This window comes from Pseudonaja textilis, chromosome 1, assembly GCF_049901715.1.
Source record: "Pseudonaja textilis isolate UNSWEBS1 chromosome 1, rPseTex1.2, whole genome shotgun sequence".
Classification (NCBI taxonomy): Eukaryota; Metazoa; Chordata; class Lepidosauria; order Squamata; family Elapidae; genus Pseudonaja; species Pseudonaja textilis.
Window position 1 is genome coordinate 11,517,638 of NC_141990.1, and position 19,350 is coordinate 11,536,987.

The following is a 19,350-nucleotide window of genomic DNA, read 5'->3' on the forward strand; positions in this document are numbered from 1 at the left end:
ATTGTCTGGAGTCTCGTAAAATCATAGATTTGGATCTATAGATCTATCTACAGATCTATATAGATCATCAATTCCGAGCCTTCTTTCTGTACTGAAAACCATATTTATAGTAGGTGGCCATTCAACTGCTGTTTGAACTCATGCAGTGAAGTTACCACCTACCAAAATGCTGGGTAATCAACCCCAGATTAACTTCTGTCTTTCTAACATCTTTGTTGCCCTTCTATGAACTTGTACCAGTTTATCTGAATCATCCTCTAAAGCAGTGGCCCTCAGCCTTTTGGGCATCAGGGACCAGTTCTGCAGAGAGAGGTTTTTCCAGGGACTGGAGGGGGTGTGGTTTCGTGGGCTGCCTGCATCCCATGAATGGGGCTTCACTTGTTCGTTAGGCCCAGTTGCTGGCATGCTGCGGCCCTGGTGCCAGTCGACGGACCAGCAGTTGGGGACCCCTGCCCCTGCATGCACACACACACACACACACATTTTAGCATCTGAAAGCTTAACGCTGGATACGTATTTTGTTGGATAAGAACACTTTTGGGTTTATAACCCCTGCTCTAAAGCATGTTGCCCAGAAATGAAGACAGTACTTGAATTAGGTTCTGACTGATCATTTCCCAAAAACGTATGAGAACATGGTCCAGGGCCAGCCTTGTCTAACAGCAGGACAGGAACTGGATTACCATAAATCCAGAAATCTAGCGATTCTGGAATTACGCCAATTATGACACTTGATGGATTTGTTTTTCCCCTGGGGATTGTACGATTAGAAGTGGTCCTGGACTCATTACTCAGGCTGATAGAGCAGGCATGGGGGGGGGGCGCTATGGCCAGAAGGCCCTTTACCAATTTAGACTGATGTATCTGTTGCAACCTTATGGAAATAAGAGGCGCTCCTAACCATCTCTTGTGCCTTGTCATCTCTTGTTTGGATTACTGTAATTTAGTTATATGAGCCCTCCTTGGAGACCACCCATAAAGTTCAACTGGTGAAAAATGCAGTAGCCTGTATGCGTATGCTAATTACAGCCACGTAACACTGTTGCCATGGGAGCTGCTTTGGCTACCGTTGTGTTTCCAAGTGCAAATAAAAATGTGTGCTGTCCCTATAAATTCTTATATGGCTCAGGGCCTGGGTATCTCCAAAATGTGCTTTTTCCATCTCGTCTCCGACTACAGAGTCTGAGCGAACTGAAGGTTGAAAGTTTCTAACTGTTTTCGGATCCAATCCAAAGAGGTTCATTGGGGACGGGGGGGTTCTCCTCATTTGGAATAACCCCCCCACCCAAGGAAGGGTGGCTCCCTTACCACCTTTCAAAAGCTTACTAAAACTGGGCTTCTTCAGGGAGTCTCCAGGGATTATGACTTTCTCCACAAAGATACTTGGTGTCCTTAACACTGTTAGAAATAATTGCTCCTTTATGTTACCATAGTGCTGTTTTATGTGGATGACTTAGTTTTTTTTTAAGTGGTCTATAAATGCTATAAATAGATAGTGTATACATTACTTGCTGAAGGGAATATCATTTAGCTCATTTTGTACAAGAAACCTGAATGAAAGAACAGTGTCTTATGGGCTCTGCAAATCTATAGGGTGGTATTGATGGCCTTGAATTAGGTAGAATCTATATATTAAAATCATCTTTTTCACTGGCTATGTTACTGATTATGGGAAATGTAGTTCAACTATAGTTTTAAAAAATTCTAGAGGTTTTACAATATTTTCTAAGCAATTGCAAAATAGATTCTGAAATATTTCCCATTGTTTACTTTTAATTTATGTTAAATTATTGAGATTTGACACAAAGTCTATATTTGAAAAATGTAAAATAAATTAACATGAAAATTGGAAGCTTTTGTAAATGTAGGCAACCTTACATGGCATGATAAGGATTAGAGGAAGTACAAATTACTGATGGGCAGCATTCAAATTCAGGAGCTAGTGATTACAGTGTTTCAGGTGCTTTTTAGTATCTGTTTGATACAGTTATAACCCTAAATAATATCTTTTTTTGTTTTACTGTAATAATGTATCTTTTCTGAGTTCAAATGAAATACTTGCCTCCACATGTTTGCAAAAAATACATTGTATGTTCATTCCTTAAGCTTTAATACCTTGTAACTTTATTTTTAATAAATATTAAAACATTTTAAAGCAAATTCAGTCTACAAATCTGTATTGTACAGAGTAATACAAATCTGTATTTTAAAATTTTACAGTTTTATCTTCCATAAAGCTCAATCAGTTATATAAGGAATATTTTATTTAAGAAACAATATGGCTTTACAATGATATAAAAGTGAATATTGTATATATTTCCCCCACAATTGTCCATTATTATTTTTTTTTAAGTAAAATTTTATATTTCTGATCTCCAAAACATCTGATTGGTTTCAATTTGTGTAATTAGTAATGTAATAAAACAAACAAGAAGACGGAGCTAGTAAAGTGACAGAAATGTATCTAAAACACCAAAAACCTCAGTATTTTTCCTTTTTTATACTGTTTTATGGAAAATGATTCTTTTTTTTAAAAAAAAATGTGAATAAACCCCATTTTTGATCACTTGTTTTTCTGTTTTCTGGTCACTCTTAATCTTTGTTATGGTTAGATTAAGAATGCAGGTAATCCTCGATTTAGGACCACAATTGAGCCCACAATTTCTGTTCTTAGGTGAGACATTTGTTAAGTGAGTTTTGCCCCATTTTACAACTTTTCTTGCCACAGTTGCGAATTGCTGCAGTTGTTAACTTAGTAACCCGATTGCCCTAAATATGAATCAGTTGCCAAGCCTCTGAATTTTGATCGTAGGACCATAGGGATGCTGTAAAAGCTGTAAGTGTGAAAAATGGTCACAAGCCACTTTTTTCAGTGCCGTAACTTTGAAAAGTCACTAAATAAACTCTTATAAGTTGAGGTTTATCTATGTTCTTTCTAATTTCTATGAATAATTTTAATGAAAGTCACCATTCCAGAATTGATTCCCATTTGACTAATGTGAATCAGTTCATTAGGTAGATATTTTAACTGGGTTTTACTCTAGAAATATTGTTCTTTTAAGCATTTGTAGAAAATGGATGGAAGAGATGAATGAAGAGAGGCTCTTCAGCTGTTACATTCATGTGCGTAAACACAGCTGTTTTTTTTTTTAAAGCTTAGAATCCAAGATCAGAATATGAGCTGCAATTGATAAATCTACATCCCACAGTAGTTGTTTTTTTTTAAAAAAAATATTTAGTTTCAAGTGGTGTAACCCATTCTTTTATTAACATACATCTGTAGCATTTATACACAATTACTGAATTTTAGTAACTGTTAACTGTCTGCAGCACAATTCTGAGCATGTATACATAGAAATAAGTTTCATTGTATCAAATTTTAGGTTTTCATTTTGAAAGATACCATGGAATAATGCTATAGTAAGATACATGAAAGTATGGCTACATATTGCTTGCCAACAGGCAGTTCTTTACAGTGTATTTTTAATCATTTTTATTTATTCACATGATTTTTTTACTATATTTTTCTGCTTTTATGATCTTGGGTTTTATTGCTTTAAATGCTATTATGCCCAGTATCCTAATTAAGTCCTGTCCCCCCCATTGACTTTTCTGACTGGGGAGCTTGTAAAGAGTGATCATGTGATCCTTGGATGCTGTGAGGATTATATGTGTGAGGATCGATCATAAGTCACTCTTTTCAATGCCATCATAACTGGCCTAACAAATGGTTGTAAGTTGAGGACTTACATGTAATGCTGTCTGGGATTTTTGGAAAAAATAGTAACATTCACTGACAGGACCCATGATCTTAGCTTCAGCAAGGTTTCTGCATTATGGATTTTCAGACCGTTTCCTGGCAATTTAAATGATAGCAAATATGCAATCAAACGTACCTACAAAATAAACCAATAAATGTATGTAATTTTGATACAAGAGTCTATGCTACAACAGGGTTTACCTGTAGAGATGTATTAATGTCATTGACAACTAAAAAGACCAAAATACTACTTTAGTCTTTTTAGTAGTAGATGACATTAATGTCAATTCCTAATAAATACATGTCAACTCCTAATAAATCAGCCTTGTTTACTCAGAGATACGGCTAAAGACTTATGATTTGGATGGGGGTCCATGTCGGAGTCCTGACAGCCATGATATAAATAAAGGCCAAACTGCATTTAATATTTTAAGAAAACACTTTGAAGTGGAACCTGCAATCTTTATAAAATGTCTTCCAAGCAAATTTTAAATCTTCATGACTGCATACAGGGAATTATTGCCAGTTAGTTATAGGGCTCTCCCCTGTAACAATGGTTCTCATCCTGTGGTCCGCAGTCCCCTGGAGGGCTGCAATGTCATCACAGGGGGTCCACGAAGGCTTGAAGAAATGTTATTATTTAAATCTTAATTTAAATCTTGGAGTTCTGTGGCCACAAAATGTATTTAAAGAGGGTCCTTGATGAAGAAAAGGTTGAAAACCACTGCCGTATAATGTTAAGTCACAAGTGGATCCATACAATTAACACAGAAGTAATAATTGGCTGTATAAACAGTCCAAGTCGTATTTTTTTTCTTTTCTACACACTGCTGGAAATAATGCCATGGTGATGTATTAACTATAAGGTAAAGTGGCTTTCTGGACAACAGTGTATTATAAACACTGCCACTGTCACCTTTGAGGAAAGGGTTTTTTGTTTCCCAGATTTTTTGTACAGCCTAAGGTCTTGGAGGTTGTAAGGCCCTGGAAGTCTTCCATCCTAGTACTAGTCAGACTTGTCTGTCTTTAAGTTCTGAAACGAGAAATGTTGACCAGGCAATATAGAGTATTCCAGTTCTGGAATTGAACATTTTGAATGTTTTGGAATTAGTCCAATCTTGAAATGTATATATTTAACACTGGACCAATTTCAAAGCACACTGAATTCTCTGTAATGGAATGTTTTACATATCGGTTGAGTAGTTCATCGATAAATTGAATAAATGAACAAGGGCACAAATATAAATAAAACTACAATCCTGGGAAATTTTAAACAGTAATTCCAGTAGGTGCAGTGTGTTACCAGAAGGGTTCCTTGGAGAGTCGGATGATGAACCTTTAACAGAGAGGATTCCAAAGTTAAAATTTCCAGTAAGCATTTAGGCAACTTTTCTTACTTTCCATGATTTGTACTCATTCACTCTTCTTCCCCATTCTTCTCAAAGCATTAACCATGGAGAGAACCAATTGGATTTCTTGGCATAAAACATGAAATGACACACATATTCTAATCTTTAATATTTAAGTAAGTAAAGTTCAGGATTTAAGATGATTATTTCCGTTATGATTATGCTCCAGCATTTCTGTAAGTTCAATTCCTCCAGATGATGAAGTAGATTAAGAAAGTGCAGTGCTAATGAAATCTTGTTTATATACAAACCAGTAATAAAGAATGACAGCAATGCAGTCCGAGATTTGACTGCTTGTGAGGAGTATAATATATAAAACACATAGTAAATTTTTTGAAGTCCATACAATGTTAAGACTGATTGCACATGTTCCATAGTTTTACTTTCTTGCCTGCTAATAAAAAAATCAGAAGAGGAAAATGAAGTATAAAATAACTTTTAAATCATTCAAGAGTTAATATGTATTTATCAAATAGCTTGCCCATCTCACAAGTGACTCACCACTAGTAAGACTAATAACTGCCTAGCTTTAAAGCAAATGAGGCATGGCTTATCAGAGCAAGGTTGTTATTAACATTACATGCTTAGATTTGTCAAATTTAATTAGCTGTTTTTTGATAAAATAGTTGTAGGATGCTTTTGAACTTTTTTTTTACTATGTAACACAAAACAGAATGTTAATGGAATTACAGTGAGTGGCATTTAAACATATTTTTTTAAAACAATAATTTGATCAGACAACCTTTTTGTAGTAAAGAGGGATATGTTTAAATTTTTAAAAGCCCTTTCTTTGTTGATCAAATGTTACAGGTGATTGGCAGAAAATGCATCAGAGACTATTGCAAAATACTTAACAACTAATCTGAAATTGGGTTTTTATCAATGTTGATCAAATGCGCTATAATTCCTCTAAGACTTTAGGATGGGATAAAAACTTAACATGCATTCACAAATCATGAATAGAGAGTATAGATGTATACTATTCAAAAAAGACATTGAAAAGGAGGGAAAACCAGTATAATAAGGAGTTGAAATAAGCATACCAATCAGATCCATCCACTTTGTAAAATATGATGTTTGCCAGGATCAGGGGTCAGGGGTGTAACAGATCGTTTTCTGGGAAACATTAAGTGCACTGACAGCCAATTTGGTTGGCCAGAGTGAAATTATTGCAAAGACCAACTATCCTTGTATACAAACATAAAAAGTTGGAGCTGGGGCCTTCATGGGATATTTTAATCTGTACTTCCACTCCATAATAGGACTGGAAATGGGAAGAAAAAAGAAAATAAAGGCAGTCCTTGACTCACGACCACAATTGATGTTGTTAAGTGAGAAACTTAAGTGAGTTTTGCCCCATTTTATGTCTTTTCCTGCCACATTTGTTAAGTGAATCACTGCAGTTGTTAAATTAGTAACATGGTTGTTAAGTGAATCTGGTTTCCTCATTGACTGCTTGTCAGAAGGTCAACATGACCCCGGGACCCTGCAACCATTGTAAGTATACCAGTTGTCAAGTGTCTGAATGTAAATCACATAGCTATGCTGTAGGGGTCATAAGTGTGAAAAATGACCATAAGTCACTTTTTTCAGTGCCATTATAACTTTTATCATTAAATGAACTGTTATAAATCATGGGCTCCCTATAAATCATTTTTTTAAAATTTCGGGAAGAATTGGTTTCTAGGGTCCTTTTACCAGGAAGGTGGGCTCTTGGCATATAGGGTAAAATACTAATAAAAATGTAATTTGGCCGAAGTAGCTTGAGGAGGGCTGAATCCTACTGAGATTGCATATGAAAACTCTAAAGGGAAGATATCAGAGTCTTGCACACTATTGAAAGAAGTAGAAATGTTGCTGAAATGGAGCCTGTTAAACTAAATGAAAAATCCGAAAGAATATAGGCTCATAAAGTTCATGGCCTTTGCTGCCAACATGCGTGTGCTCAGTGTGGGAAATAGGTGAACTCTTAGTGTAAGAAGGCAAATATAATGCAGTTGATATACATTACTTGAGCTTTGGTGGGGTGACTCTTAAGATTGCAACGCAGCAAGTGTAAAGAGCAGGATAAAAGGGTAGGAGTAAATATTGTTATCAGTAGAAGCACAGAATATCCATTTATTTTGAATGAGTTTAAATATTCAGTCTCAGATGAATTGCATCCTGGGCATTGAAGGAATGTGTGCATTATCATTGAGAATTCTAGAGATAACTGGAAGAAGATGTCTTTAAAGAGCCAAAAGAAGGACATAGGGATTAGGACTGATGTTATCTTGTTTGGCAATAAAATGTCTGCAAAACAACAACAACACCAAGTTTACAGAGCATCACAGAACCCACAAGGGGCTACTCAGCTGGATATCGGTATCTGAGAAGATTCTAAAAAAGATTTTGAATTGATTTTAAGGAATTTATAGAGCATTGGTGTGATTTATCAGGAAGAAGCATCGATTTTTTTCATGTTGAGGGTGGACAAATCTATAATAGCATACTTTAGATATCTGGATGGAACATTTCAAGAGCTATCCTATAGCGTTTCAATGGGTAGGACACAGAAGTGTTGCAGGAAGACAATTCTAGTTAAATGTTGAGAATATTTTCCTTGTGGAAGAATGGCTTAAAAGGGGAATCTGGTACCCAGAAAGATAGTAAGTCCCTTTTACTAGAAGCACTGAGACATAAATTGGGGGCAGCCATCCATTATAGACGCTTTTATTTAGATGAAATGGGGATTGGAGTTTATTTGACTAGGTGACCAACCCCTTACATCTTTCCTGTGAGGATGTCATCTACATAATGATGCTCTCCTGCAAATAAACCGATTTATGTAATAGATCACTATGCAAAGATGTAAATCACAGCAGAAAGTTAGTCAAGTGCTTGACAAGTCCGTTGCATCAAGATCTGGTAAATTGATCTTACATTGTGTTTTCAGTCTGGGTAAACACTACATTTTCTGGTATTTGAGAAAGCACATAACTATTTTTAATGAGCAATAAGTTGATTTCCTGTCATAGGAAACAGACTGAGAATTAAGGCTGTAGCTGAGCATTTTAATTCATTGTCAGAGCCATAAGAATCTATGTGAATTATTGATGGTTGATCATTTTAATATATTTCTTACACATGGGAGTTACGAGATTTTAAAGTTATTTGACATCTTTGCGATAAAGATTATTTTATTAAAGCTTTCCAATGAACAGTGGACAGTTGAAAGATGAAGAGGGTACATTGATTGGAAGGTACTTCTTGAGCAGAAAGAGAATCATAAAATTAAACAGGCTTGGTAATTATGCAAGAGGAAAGCTTAGATTAATTAGCCTCTAGCATATTTATATACTAGCATATGTAAACAAACGTAGAAACTCATTACCTCTTTTACTTGTTAAAACATTCAGTGTAATGCTGTAAGCATAACTTTGATATGTAAAATTCATTAAGGTTTCAAAATTAATGTCAGGTATATGTGTTTAGAAATTTTGGAGGGAAGTAAATCTTGATTAAATCTAATCTGAAAATCCCCTGTATGAAGTTGAACAATATTGGGAGAGGGTCATGTCATACCATTTGTGGTATAGCAGAATAGAGGCGATTGGATTAAGTTAAACCTCTGAAATGTTAAATGTATGTAACATGATTTGCTGAAAATTAGGTAATGCTTGTATTTTTCATTAAATATATTTTCATTCTTCTGGTGTGCATTCCATTGCTCTCAGAATTAGTTTGTGTTTACAGTCATCTGAAATATGACTGGATTATTCTATGAAGCACTCAAGAAAGAATTGTTTAAACTTTTATTAATTGACATGCATTAGGCACAGGTTTTGAAAAACTATTAATTCTTAAGATTGTAGCAATAACAACAACATAGCACCTAGTTGGCTAAAATAATACCTCTGTAATGAAGAAAGCTTGGAATAACCATGACTATTTTCTTAAGATTAAGGTACAGGTAGTCCTCAATTTACAACAATTCATTTAGTGACTGTTTACAATGGCACTGAAAAAAGCGACTTATGATCAGTTTTCACACTTACTACCGTTGCAGCACCTATGGCCACGTGATCAAATTCAGATTCTTGGCAACTGATTCATATTTATGATGGTTGCACTATCCCACGATCATGTGATCACCTTTTGTGACCTTTTGACAAGCAACATCAATGGGGAAGCCAGATTTACCTAAGAAGAAGGTCACTAATTTAACAACTGCAGTGATTCACTTAACTGTGGCAAGAAATGGAAATGGAGCTAAATTCACTTAATAAATATCTCAACAACAAAAATTTTCATCTCAATAAGTCAAGGAACACCTGTACTTTTAGATTTTTTTAAAACTTTATTTTTAATTTTTGTTATTTACATTAAAATGCTTAAAGATGATGCATTTGTAATTCTACGAATTACAGGGAAAAATTGTCCACTAAGAAATTAGAGAGGAATTTTAGAAGTCATGAGTAAATTTACCTCTCCAAATACTATTCCCCACCTCCTGGAGGGTTCAAATTATTGCCAAGTAAAAGGAACAACTAATGTGATTTAGTATAAAGCACAATCTTTATTCTAGGCAGGTGCTTCGTTTTGCCTTCGGATTTGGGGTGGAATCTTATACTGTGTATTGTATCTTCTGACGGGCCTCATTCTTTTCCTCTCCCTATCGTTGAATTATGCAGTACATTTGAGGGATCCCTACTGTTTCCAGTGGTATCTACCATACCAATGGATCTGGCAGAAGAGACTTATTGCAGGTCTATTAGAGAGTTTCATCTGGTGGGACCCGGAAGGAGAGCCTTTTTTTGCTGATGCATCCATGTATGGAACATCATTCTCCCCCCACCCCACCCCAAGGTTTGTCTGGCCCCAACCTTGATGGCCTTCTGTAAGGGCTTGAAGTCTTGGCTTTGCCAACTGGCTTGAGGATCGAAGAGTGCTGTGGAGCCCATACAGCGGTTGTGGCCAAATAATGCATAGTAATGACATAGTTGCTTACATATTAGCCCTACTTGAGATTTTCTTCACAGTAGCTGCAATTCATTGTTGAAAAGTAATTTACCTGCTAAGCCATAGCTGCAGAATAGTTTCAGTTGAATGTCTTAAATGTAAATTGGAATGGTTAGTTGCCGTCCCTGTAATTTTCTCAATGTGTCCATTGGTTTGGGGCGCGTCAGTCTGAACATGTATATCTATACATATAAAAGTGAAATACTCATGCATCATCACAAAATTTCCAGAACCGTAAAGCCTACACACTTGAAATTTGGCATGTATGTTCCTCTTGGCTTCTAGGTGCTCACTAAGAAAGGATTTTTCGAAATGACCACCAGAACATTAGTATTTCGTATATTATTATTAACACGCTCTGATGCTAAGGAGTTCTACTTCCCTTCCTCACCTGAAAAGAAATCTGTTCCAAATGCAAAGTATAAGCAGAGGAGAGGAGTTTCAGTTTTAGTTTCACAGCACCAAGCAGCCTCAGTACAGAACAGTTGAGCTAAGCCACGTCCAGGCTCCTTGCTGTCTCCTTGCTCACACAGCAAATACCGCTTCACTTTCCAAACAGCCCTCAACTCTCTCATACACTGGCAGGACGCTAGCCAGATGAATACCGATGGATGCTGGTAGGCAGAGGCAGAATTTTTTTTTCTTATTTCCCTCCCCAAAAACTTGTCCAATCACATAGTTTCGTAGTAAAGCACGGGTACCTTGCTAGTATTCATTATAAAGAATATTACAGAGCGGGTTTTTAAAGTAATAATATTCTTGAACATAAATTAATGGGATATTTCAGTATTTTCAAATGTGATTTGCCAAACCTTTTTATTACCTGATATTCTCCAACTGATGACTTTGAATATTGAATTTACTAGAATGTTTTTCTGTGGCCAATGACTAGTTCAGTAATCTTTGATTGGCTAATTGAGCCTACCATTTTACATACTGCAGTGTCAGTGGTATCATTGCTTTTTAAATATTTGGAGATATTTAAAGGGTAAGACTAGATCTATTCTGCATAATATGAGTTTAATGGGCATTTTATCTTAGAACAAACGACGGATCTAACAAATGACAAACATTGATGTTTTCTAATTTGCATAGTCAAATTTTTAAGCCATTGGGGCTGCTTGTAAAATATGGCAGGCAGAACAAACCAAATTTGGTTTAATTTATATTTAAATTAAGAATTAAATTAAGAATACAAGAAAGTAATTATACAATTATTGTTTGTATACAATATTTTTTTTTCTTCTGATGCATTAAAAATTACCGGTTGGTGGAAATTTAGGGGAAATCTTTTTAGGAAATGCTACTCTTTAAGCTAAAATTACATGTAACGCTTTTATGCTGCAAATATCCTTAAATTGAAAGAAACCCTGTATATATATTACTGACACATTCTACAAAATACTATTATTTTTGTTTTCTAGATGGAATGACTCTTCATTGTTGAATGCATCCTGCCTATTTGCTAGTGTTTACCTGTGGCAACGCCTTGTCTTTTGGGTTGAAGCCACTTTGTGGCAGACTGAATTGTGTATCACAGAATTTCAAAGGAGCTTGACGCAGAGGAGACAGCTGGATCACGTTAACCAGACATCACAGCCACAATGGTGCTGTCACAGAGGCAACGAGATGAGCTGTGAGTACTTGAGAAGCATCAATTTTTTAACATCGATTTTATCCTAAATCAGCTGCTGCTTGTGATCACATTTTATCTTGTTGAATTAACACCCACTGCTAAACACAAAGCAACAATTGCTAAAGAAAAATGGTGGCAGTTCATAAGGAACAAAGCACATCAGACTGCTTCCAAATTCTAATAATCTGGTTTCATATGGGGAAGTGGCTAGACATAGGATGGCAGGAGAGGGGGAGCAGCATGTTTTAAAGCAATCTTCCCAAACCTGGACTCACTCTAGATTGTAAACTGCAGCTTCCAGAATTCTTAATAAAAATCATGTTTATTATAGCTCAAGAATTCTGGGAATTCATGCTCAAAATTGGAGGATGTCAAGCTGCCTTATGCTTCCATCCGAAAGCTTGAGGAAATTTGAACCTTATTAAGATAAGCTGGGGTTATTTATAAAATAAATGTGAAATAATCACACATTTGGCAAATTAAGGAGTTCATATAAATTAGCAGTTAAGGGCATATAGCCTAGTTTACATACATTCACACTTAGCTCTTTTTTTAAATCATGATTTATTGATCATAGTTGGCTGGATACTGAACATGTTCACCCAGAATTAAACTGAGTTAGTGTGATATACTTCAATTCCAGAAAAGGAATGGAGCAAAACTTGAGCAAAATAAAGGAATTACTTGAAGACATAAATATTTGGAGAAAAGGTATAAGGACTGGCTTCCTTCATCAAAATTAATGGAAGAAACACAGAGTATTTACTATATCTGTCTAAGGTCATAGTAAAAGATCAAGATTATTTTATAAGTTTTGAGAATAGCTTCTACTAAAGCGTGTTCATTGAATTGATTTAGATAACCTCCCTGCCCCACCCCCCAGGCTGTGATTGTATGTTTTACTATGCCTTAAAAATGAGTTCATTTTGTAACCGTCCAAGTGTTCCTTTGGAAGTGGCTTTTGAAGTTGCTTCTTGAGGTCTTCTCAAGGTCTCTGGGTATATGATGAAGCAGCTGTCTGAGCCTTCAAGTGGCTATGGCTGACTCATAGCTTTAGTAATGGATCCAGAGGGAACACGCTATGCTGTTTGGTGCTGTGATTGAACAAAAATGCAGAACAGTCTCTCCGTGCAGTCTTGTTGAATGTATTGGTAAGTTTCAATCCAAGACCACTTGCTCATTAAAGTAAGCCGAGTCTTCCATCATCTATTGACAGAAGAAAATAATGTTGATTAAGTGAGGCATATTCTATGCTAGAAATAATATTACAGAATTTGCTTCTGAGAACCTGAGAACTGCAGCATTCCTAAGTATACACACATTTTAGTGACACAGTCTTTTCCTTTGCTCAACTCCTGTTCTGAATGGTATTGTATGCCTACTGCTGTGTTAATATTTGTCAATGCTGTGTTCACCTGCAGACTTTTGATCCTTTTATTGTAAGCCATCTTGATTGACCTTGATAATAGCTAGAAAGGTAGAGTGCCTGTTTTTTTTTTTAAATAAAGAAGGGAGAACATTGTGGCTACAGCACTTCTGTACTTCAGGAGCATTCGTCTAAAACCAAGTAGCATAAATTTATTCAGGATCCTTTTTGTTTTCCTCATCCACTTCATATTAACTTGGCACATGGATGAGGTTGATCATGTTGTGGGAACAGGATCAGAAACTCAGCCTTTCCCTATTTTATGTCTTCAGGGTGGGTTGGGCTTCCACCACCAAGCAGCCTCTGCCAGTACAATGAATGGCTGGGGAAGGCGCCAAGAAGTGATGCTGGCTATTGCATAGTATGGCAGTGCCACCTCAGTGGCATTTCAACATCACAGTTAATTCATCACATTACACCAACCTTATCTTAATCATCCTTTTGATGAATAGCTCACAACATTTCCAAAATTATTTTTAGCATGACAGTGTTTGAGAATGGATAGCTCTGTTTAACTTATAGTACAGTACAGTACAGGTAGTCTAAACTTTATGTTGTTAAGTGAGAAATTTGTGAGTTTTGCCCCATTTTATGACTTTTCTTGCCCCATTTGTTAAATGAATCACTGCACTGTTTCCCCATTGACTTTGTTTGTCAGAAGGTGTCAAAAGGGGATCACATGACTCCATGACGCTGCAACCGTCATAAATGTGAGTCAGTTGTCAAGCATCCAAATGTAAATCACATAACCATGGCGATGCTACAACGGTTATAACTGTGAAAAACGGTCATGGGCCACTTTTCAGTGATGATGTAACTTTGGTCACTAAACAAACTGTTGTAAATTTGATGGCTATGTGTAGCTATGTGTTGGTTTCTCCTATCTGATATAGTCCAGATACATAGGACTATAACTCTTACAATGCCTTGATCCTTAGCCAACACATTGGGAGGTGGTAAGGATTATAACTAAGCATGGTGTTACATGCTGTTTCTACTGTTACATAATTCTATACCTGAAGTGGCTTTAAAAAAAGAGAATTTTTCTTGGTTTGCTACCAAGAGGACCACAAAGGAGGTGCTAGGTTGAATGATTTAAGTGGAAAGACTTTCTAAACAGGGACCGTACTACTGACAGTCTTCCAGTTAATGAAATGTGGCAGAACATGCTCAGGTGACATTCCATTGACTTCCATAATTGGCATGCTGCCTATAGAAGGTCTGACTCCTATAGACTGAATTCACTGGTAGTTTCAGAGGCTCAGCGTCTTCAGCTAATCTTGATGGATGTGTTGGGAGAGTGTTTGGTATGTTATTTTTGAAGACCTTGGGTCTTAGGCTGTTTAAAGTTGAATAGACTGTTGTTGGGCATTTTAGATTGAACATGAAATTTATGCAGAGTTAATTTGCTTGTTCCAAAACTAACATATTCAGTAGGTGTGTGTGTGTGTGTGTGTGTGTGTGTGTGTGTGTGTGTGAGAGAGAGAGAGAGAGAGAGAGAGAGAGAGAGAGAGATTTCTAACAAGTTCTGGATTTACCAAGGCAGTTTTGTTTAACGAGGATATTATTTCTTGGCAAAATTATTGCAGTGTATACATTGAAGATAACTGCTCTGCTAGTTTGATGATGACTCCTTCCATCCTTCCGAGGTTGGTAAAATGAGGGCCCAGATTGTTTGGGGCAAGATGCTGACTCTATAAACCTCTTAGAGAGGCTGTAAAGCACTAAGTCTTAAGTGGTATTGCTATTGATGGTCACTCAGTAGTAATCAAAGGGTTAGTTGATGGTCAGTTAATTGCTGATCAGGTTGCTGTCCTGGTTCAATAAACCAAGTGATGTTATACCCTGTTTTATTTTGGTTATAGCCTGCCTGCAATCATAGCCCTTTTTGAGAATCAGTGTCTTTTGTCCTTATTTTGTCCTCAGTCTGCTTTTACCAGAAAATCCTTTGGAATAGAAACGCTTCTTGTTTAGACTACAGATGTGCATCCCTTACATGATTGGTTGGAATAATAGTTGCATTTGTTTTATGCTTCTTTAGAGTGGGGGGAACCCAGAAGGTACCAAAAATGCAACTTCCACATCAATTCTTCTGGGCAGGAAAATCATAAAGTAATCCAATTGCCAAAAAATTACCAGCTTTTAGAACTACAATGCTACAATTGTATATCAGGCTCTGTCGATAGTGCATGGATAATCCTAGTGCATATGAATGGAAAAGTTATCTTTGCAAACAGCTCAGATAGGGCTTTCAGGATCAGGACCAGCATTACAGTGAGCCTTGATATACACAGATCTGTTAGTTCTGATGTTGCCTGATAATTGCATCTGGAATAAGACAAAATAGCAACATTTACACACTGCTCAAAAAAATAAAGGGAACACTTAAACAACACAATGTAACTCCAAGTCAGTCACACTTCTATGAAATCAAACTGTCCACTTAGGTAGCAATGCTGATTGACAATCAATTTCACATGCTGTTGTGCAAATGGAATAGACAACAGGTGGAAAGCATAGGCAGTTAGCAAGACATCCCCAATAAAGGAGTGGTTCTGATCACAGACCACTTCTCAGTTCCTATGCTTTCTGGCTGATGGTTCGGTCATTTTTGAATGCTGGCGGTGCTTTCACTCTAGTGGTAGCATGAGACGGAGTCTACAACCCACACAAGTGGCTCAGGGAGTGCAGCTCATCTATGTGAGCTGTGGCAAGAAGGTTTGCTGTGTCTGTCAGCGTAGTGTCCAGAACATGGAGACGCTACCAGGAGACAGGCCAGTGCATCAGGAGATGTGGAGGAGGGCAACAATCCAGCATCAGGACCGCTACGTCCACCTTTGTGCAAGGAGGGACAGGAGGAGCACTGCCAGAGACCTGCAAAATGACCTCCAGCGGGCCACAAATGTGCATGAGGCTGTTCAAATGGTCAGAAACAGACTCCATGAGGGTGGTATGAGGGCCCGATGTCCACAGGGGAGGGTTGTGCTTACAGCCCAACACCATGCAGGACGTTTGGCATTTGCCAGAAAACACCAAGATTGGCAAATTCGAGACTGGTACCCTGTGCTCTTCACAGATGAAAGCAGGTTCACACTGAGCACGTGTGACAGACGTGACAGGGTCTGGAGACGCCGTGGAGAATGTTCTGCTGCCTGCAACATCATCCAGCATGACCGGTTTGGCAGTGGGTCAGTAATGGTGTGGGGTGGCATTTCTTTAGGGGTCCGCACAGCCCCCCATGTCTTCGCCATAGGTAGCCTGACTGCCATTAGGTACCGAGATGAGATCCTCAGACCCCTTTTGAGACCATATGCTGATGCGGTTGGCCCTGGGTTTCTCCTAATGCACGACAATGCTAGACCTCATGTGGCTGGAGTGTGTCAGCAGTTCCTGCAAGACAAAGGCATTGATGCTATGGACTGTCCCGCCCGTTCCCCAGACCTGAATCTAATTGAGCACATCGGGACATCATGTCTTGCTCCATCCACCAATGCCACGTTGCACCACAGACTGTCCAGGAGTTGGGGGATGCTTTAGTCCAGGTGTGGGAGGAAATCCCTCAGGAGACCATCCGCCACCTCATCGGGAGCATGCCCAGGCGTTGTAGGGAGGTCATTCAGGCCACATGGAGGCCACACACACACTACTAAGCCTCTTTTTGACGTGTTTTAAGGACATTACATCAAAGTTGGATCAGCCTGTAGTATTTTTTTCCACTTTAATTTTGAGTGTAACTCCAAATCCAGACCTCCCTGGGTTGCTAAATTTGATTTCCATTGATAATTTTTGTGTGATTTTGTTGTCAGCACATTCATCTATGTAATGAACAAAGTATTTAATAAGAATATTTCATTCATTCAGATCTAGGAGTCTTATTTTTGTGTTCCCTTTATTTTTTTTGAGCAGTGTATTTTGGACCAGATATTTTCAATAAGTTAGTTGTACTGCAGCAAACTGATATAAGAGAATGATTAGTTGGGTAGGCCCCTAAGACTAATCTCAGTTATCAAAGAAAAAGTTCATTGCCAGACTCTTATTTGGGAATACAGGAGAGATTTTTGGATCTGAATCTGATAGCTCAAGGAAGGTGTCTCATTAATGAGCCTGGTAGTCCTTGACTTAAACAAGTTTGTTTAGTGATCATTCAGAGTTACAACAGCACTGAAAAAAGTGACTTATGACCTGTTTTCCACATAACCCCATGGTCACACAATCTAAATTCTGACACTTCCACTGGCTCGTATTTATGGAGTGTTCTGGGATCATGTGATCACCTTTTCCAACCTTCTGACAATCAAAAGCCAACGGGGAAGTCAGGTTCGCTTAACAACCGTGTTACTCACCAATTGCAGTGATTCACTTGTCAGGAAAGATTGTAAAATGGGACAAAATACACGTAACACCTTGCATAGCAGCAGAAATTTTGGGCTCAGTTGTGGACTATCTGTAACCATCGTTCTTTCAAAACCTGATGTAAGTTTTACATTAATGGCATTCATCCAGCCCATTTTTAATTCCAGGAATTAATTCAGGATTTTTATTTGCCACAGTGGGGTTTAAGAAAGAAAAGATGTGTAGCTGAATGTTCTTGACACATGCAGTGTTAACTCCAGGTGCTTTGCCACCCCCTTACAATTTCTTACATGTAGATTTATTTTTTATTCTATTTATTACTTTTTTTATGACATCCATCTCCCCTACAAGGTAATTTTTGGTGGATGTTAAAATGAGTAGGAAGTCCAAAATTCTTCCCTCCACTGCATAGAATTTAGACATGTGTCTAACACTCCTAACTCTGTAAAACAAATTAGGACGGCAGCAGAAACAGTTATGTCAGAAACCTCTGACAAGTCCAGACAAAGTCTGATTTTCTTTCTTCCCTGGCAAAATAATTACTGTTACTACTAATAAATATACTGTAAGATAAATTTTATGTTGTACAGAACTATGACGGATATACACACGGATTGAGATATGAGTCATAATTTCCCTTTCAAAACAAAAGGGGGAGAGTTTTGTCTCCTTGTTGGTTCTGGTAGAGCAAGTATTGGAGATAACATAGGTTGGGGACTATTCAAAATTCCTGTGATTATTAATTTGTGAACCAAATCTCTCCATTTAGAAATCGAGCGATAGCAGATTATCTTCGTTCTAACGGCTATGAAGAGGCATACTCTGTTTTTAAAAAGGAGGCAGAGCTTGATGTGGTGAGTATATTTCTCATATTCCAGCTAGGGGGATAATTCTTCCCACAGTCTCTTATCAATTGTCATATAGTGTCGGCAGTTTCCCCTAGTATAGCATAATGACCTATAGTCTTAGTGATACTCATTAATGATGAATTTAACCAGATTTTGAAAGTTGTAGCTACATGTTGATAGACTGTGGGCAGACTTTGTTGGAATAATATTCCTCATCTTGAGGCAGAATAGGTAAGAGCATTTAAAATACGTGTATGATAGATGTGCATTTAAAATATGTGTATAGCAGCTTTCATTTATTTAAATAATGAAGCGAATTGCAAGAATAATGTGAAAATTGCTATAGGATAAAAACATAAACCATTAAACCAACTAGACAGAGTTACAGAATGGGAAAGATTAACATGACCAAAGAGGTGTTTTTAGACAGTGCCTAAAACAGGAACGATCAAGGATGTCTGTATTACCATATTCAAATGTTCTCATATCCCTTTGTTTTACATACTAGACAAAAAACAAGGAAAAATGTTTAACTACTTCCAGTGTCATATAACTGACTACTTTGGTTTTAGTCTAGTTCAACACTCTCCTCCCCCCACCCTCACCCCCAATCAACTCTACTGCAAAATCTCATAATATTGGAGCTGGATTAAGGTATAGATTTATCTGGGGCATTTCAATACAATTCTCAGTATTCTTTACAATTTTCTTTTATTGCTGTTTTCAGGAGGAAACAGCAAATCTCGTTTGTCATTTTTCTATATCTTCATTTTTTGTCTTTTTTTTAATGGAAAGATTAATGGAGCCTCGGTGGTGCAGTGGTTAGAGTGCAGTACTGCAAGCTACTCCCACTGCAGTTTGGCAGATCGAATCCCACCAGGCTCAAGGTTGACTCAGCCTTCCATCCTTCCGAGGTG

The 19,350-nt window shown here is 37.4% G+C and overlaps 2 protein-coding genes across 3 annotated transcripts in view; one reads left to right on the forward strand and one right to left on the reverse strand.

Annotated features, from left to right (window-relative positions):
- Nucleotides 1-19,350, reverse strand: part of CCDC92B (coiled-coil domain containing 92B) — a 358,816-nt gene that overhangs the window by 143,642 nt on the left and 195,824 nt on the right. The window lies entirely within an intron of this gene.
- PAFAH1B1 (platelet activating factor acetylhydrolase 1b regulatory subunit 1) overlaps nucleotides 1-19,350 on the forward strand; it is a 56,258-nt gene that overhangs the window by 9,715 nt on the left and 27,193 nt on the right. For both annotated transcript variants that reach the window (XM_026710141.2, XM_087926274.1), the window contains exons 2-3: nucleotides 11,595-11,806; nucleotides 18,355-18,439. In XM_026710141.2, coding sequence (XP_026565926.1) covers nucleotides 11,775-11,806; nucleotides 18,355-18,439 — 117 coding nt within the window. In that variant the 5' untranslated portion in view covers nucleotides 11,595-11,774. The remainder of the gene's footprint in view (nucleotides 1-11,594; nucleotides 11,807-18,354; nucleotides 18,440-19,350) is intronic.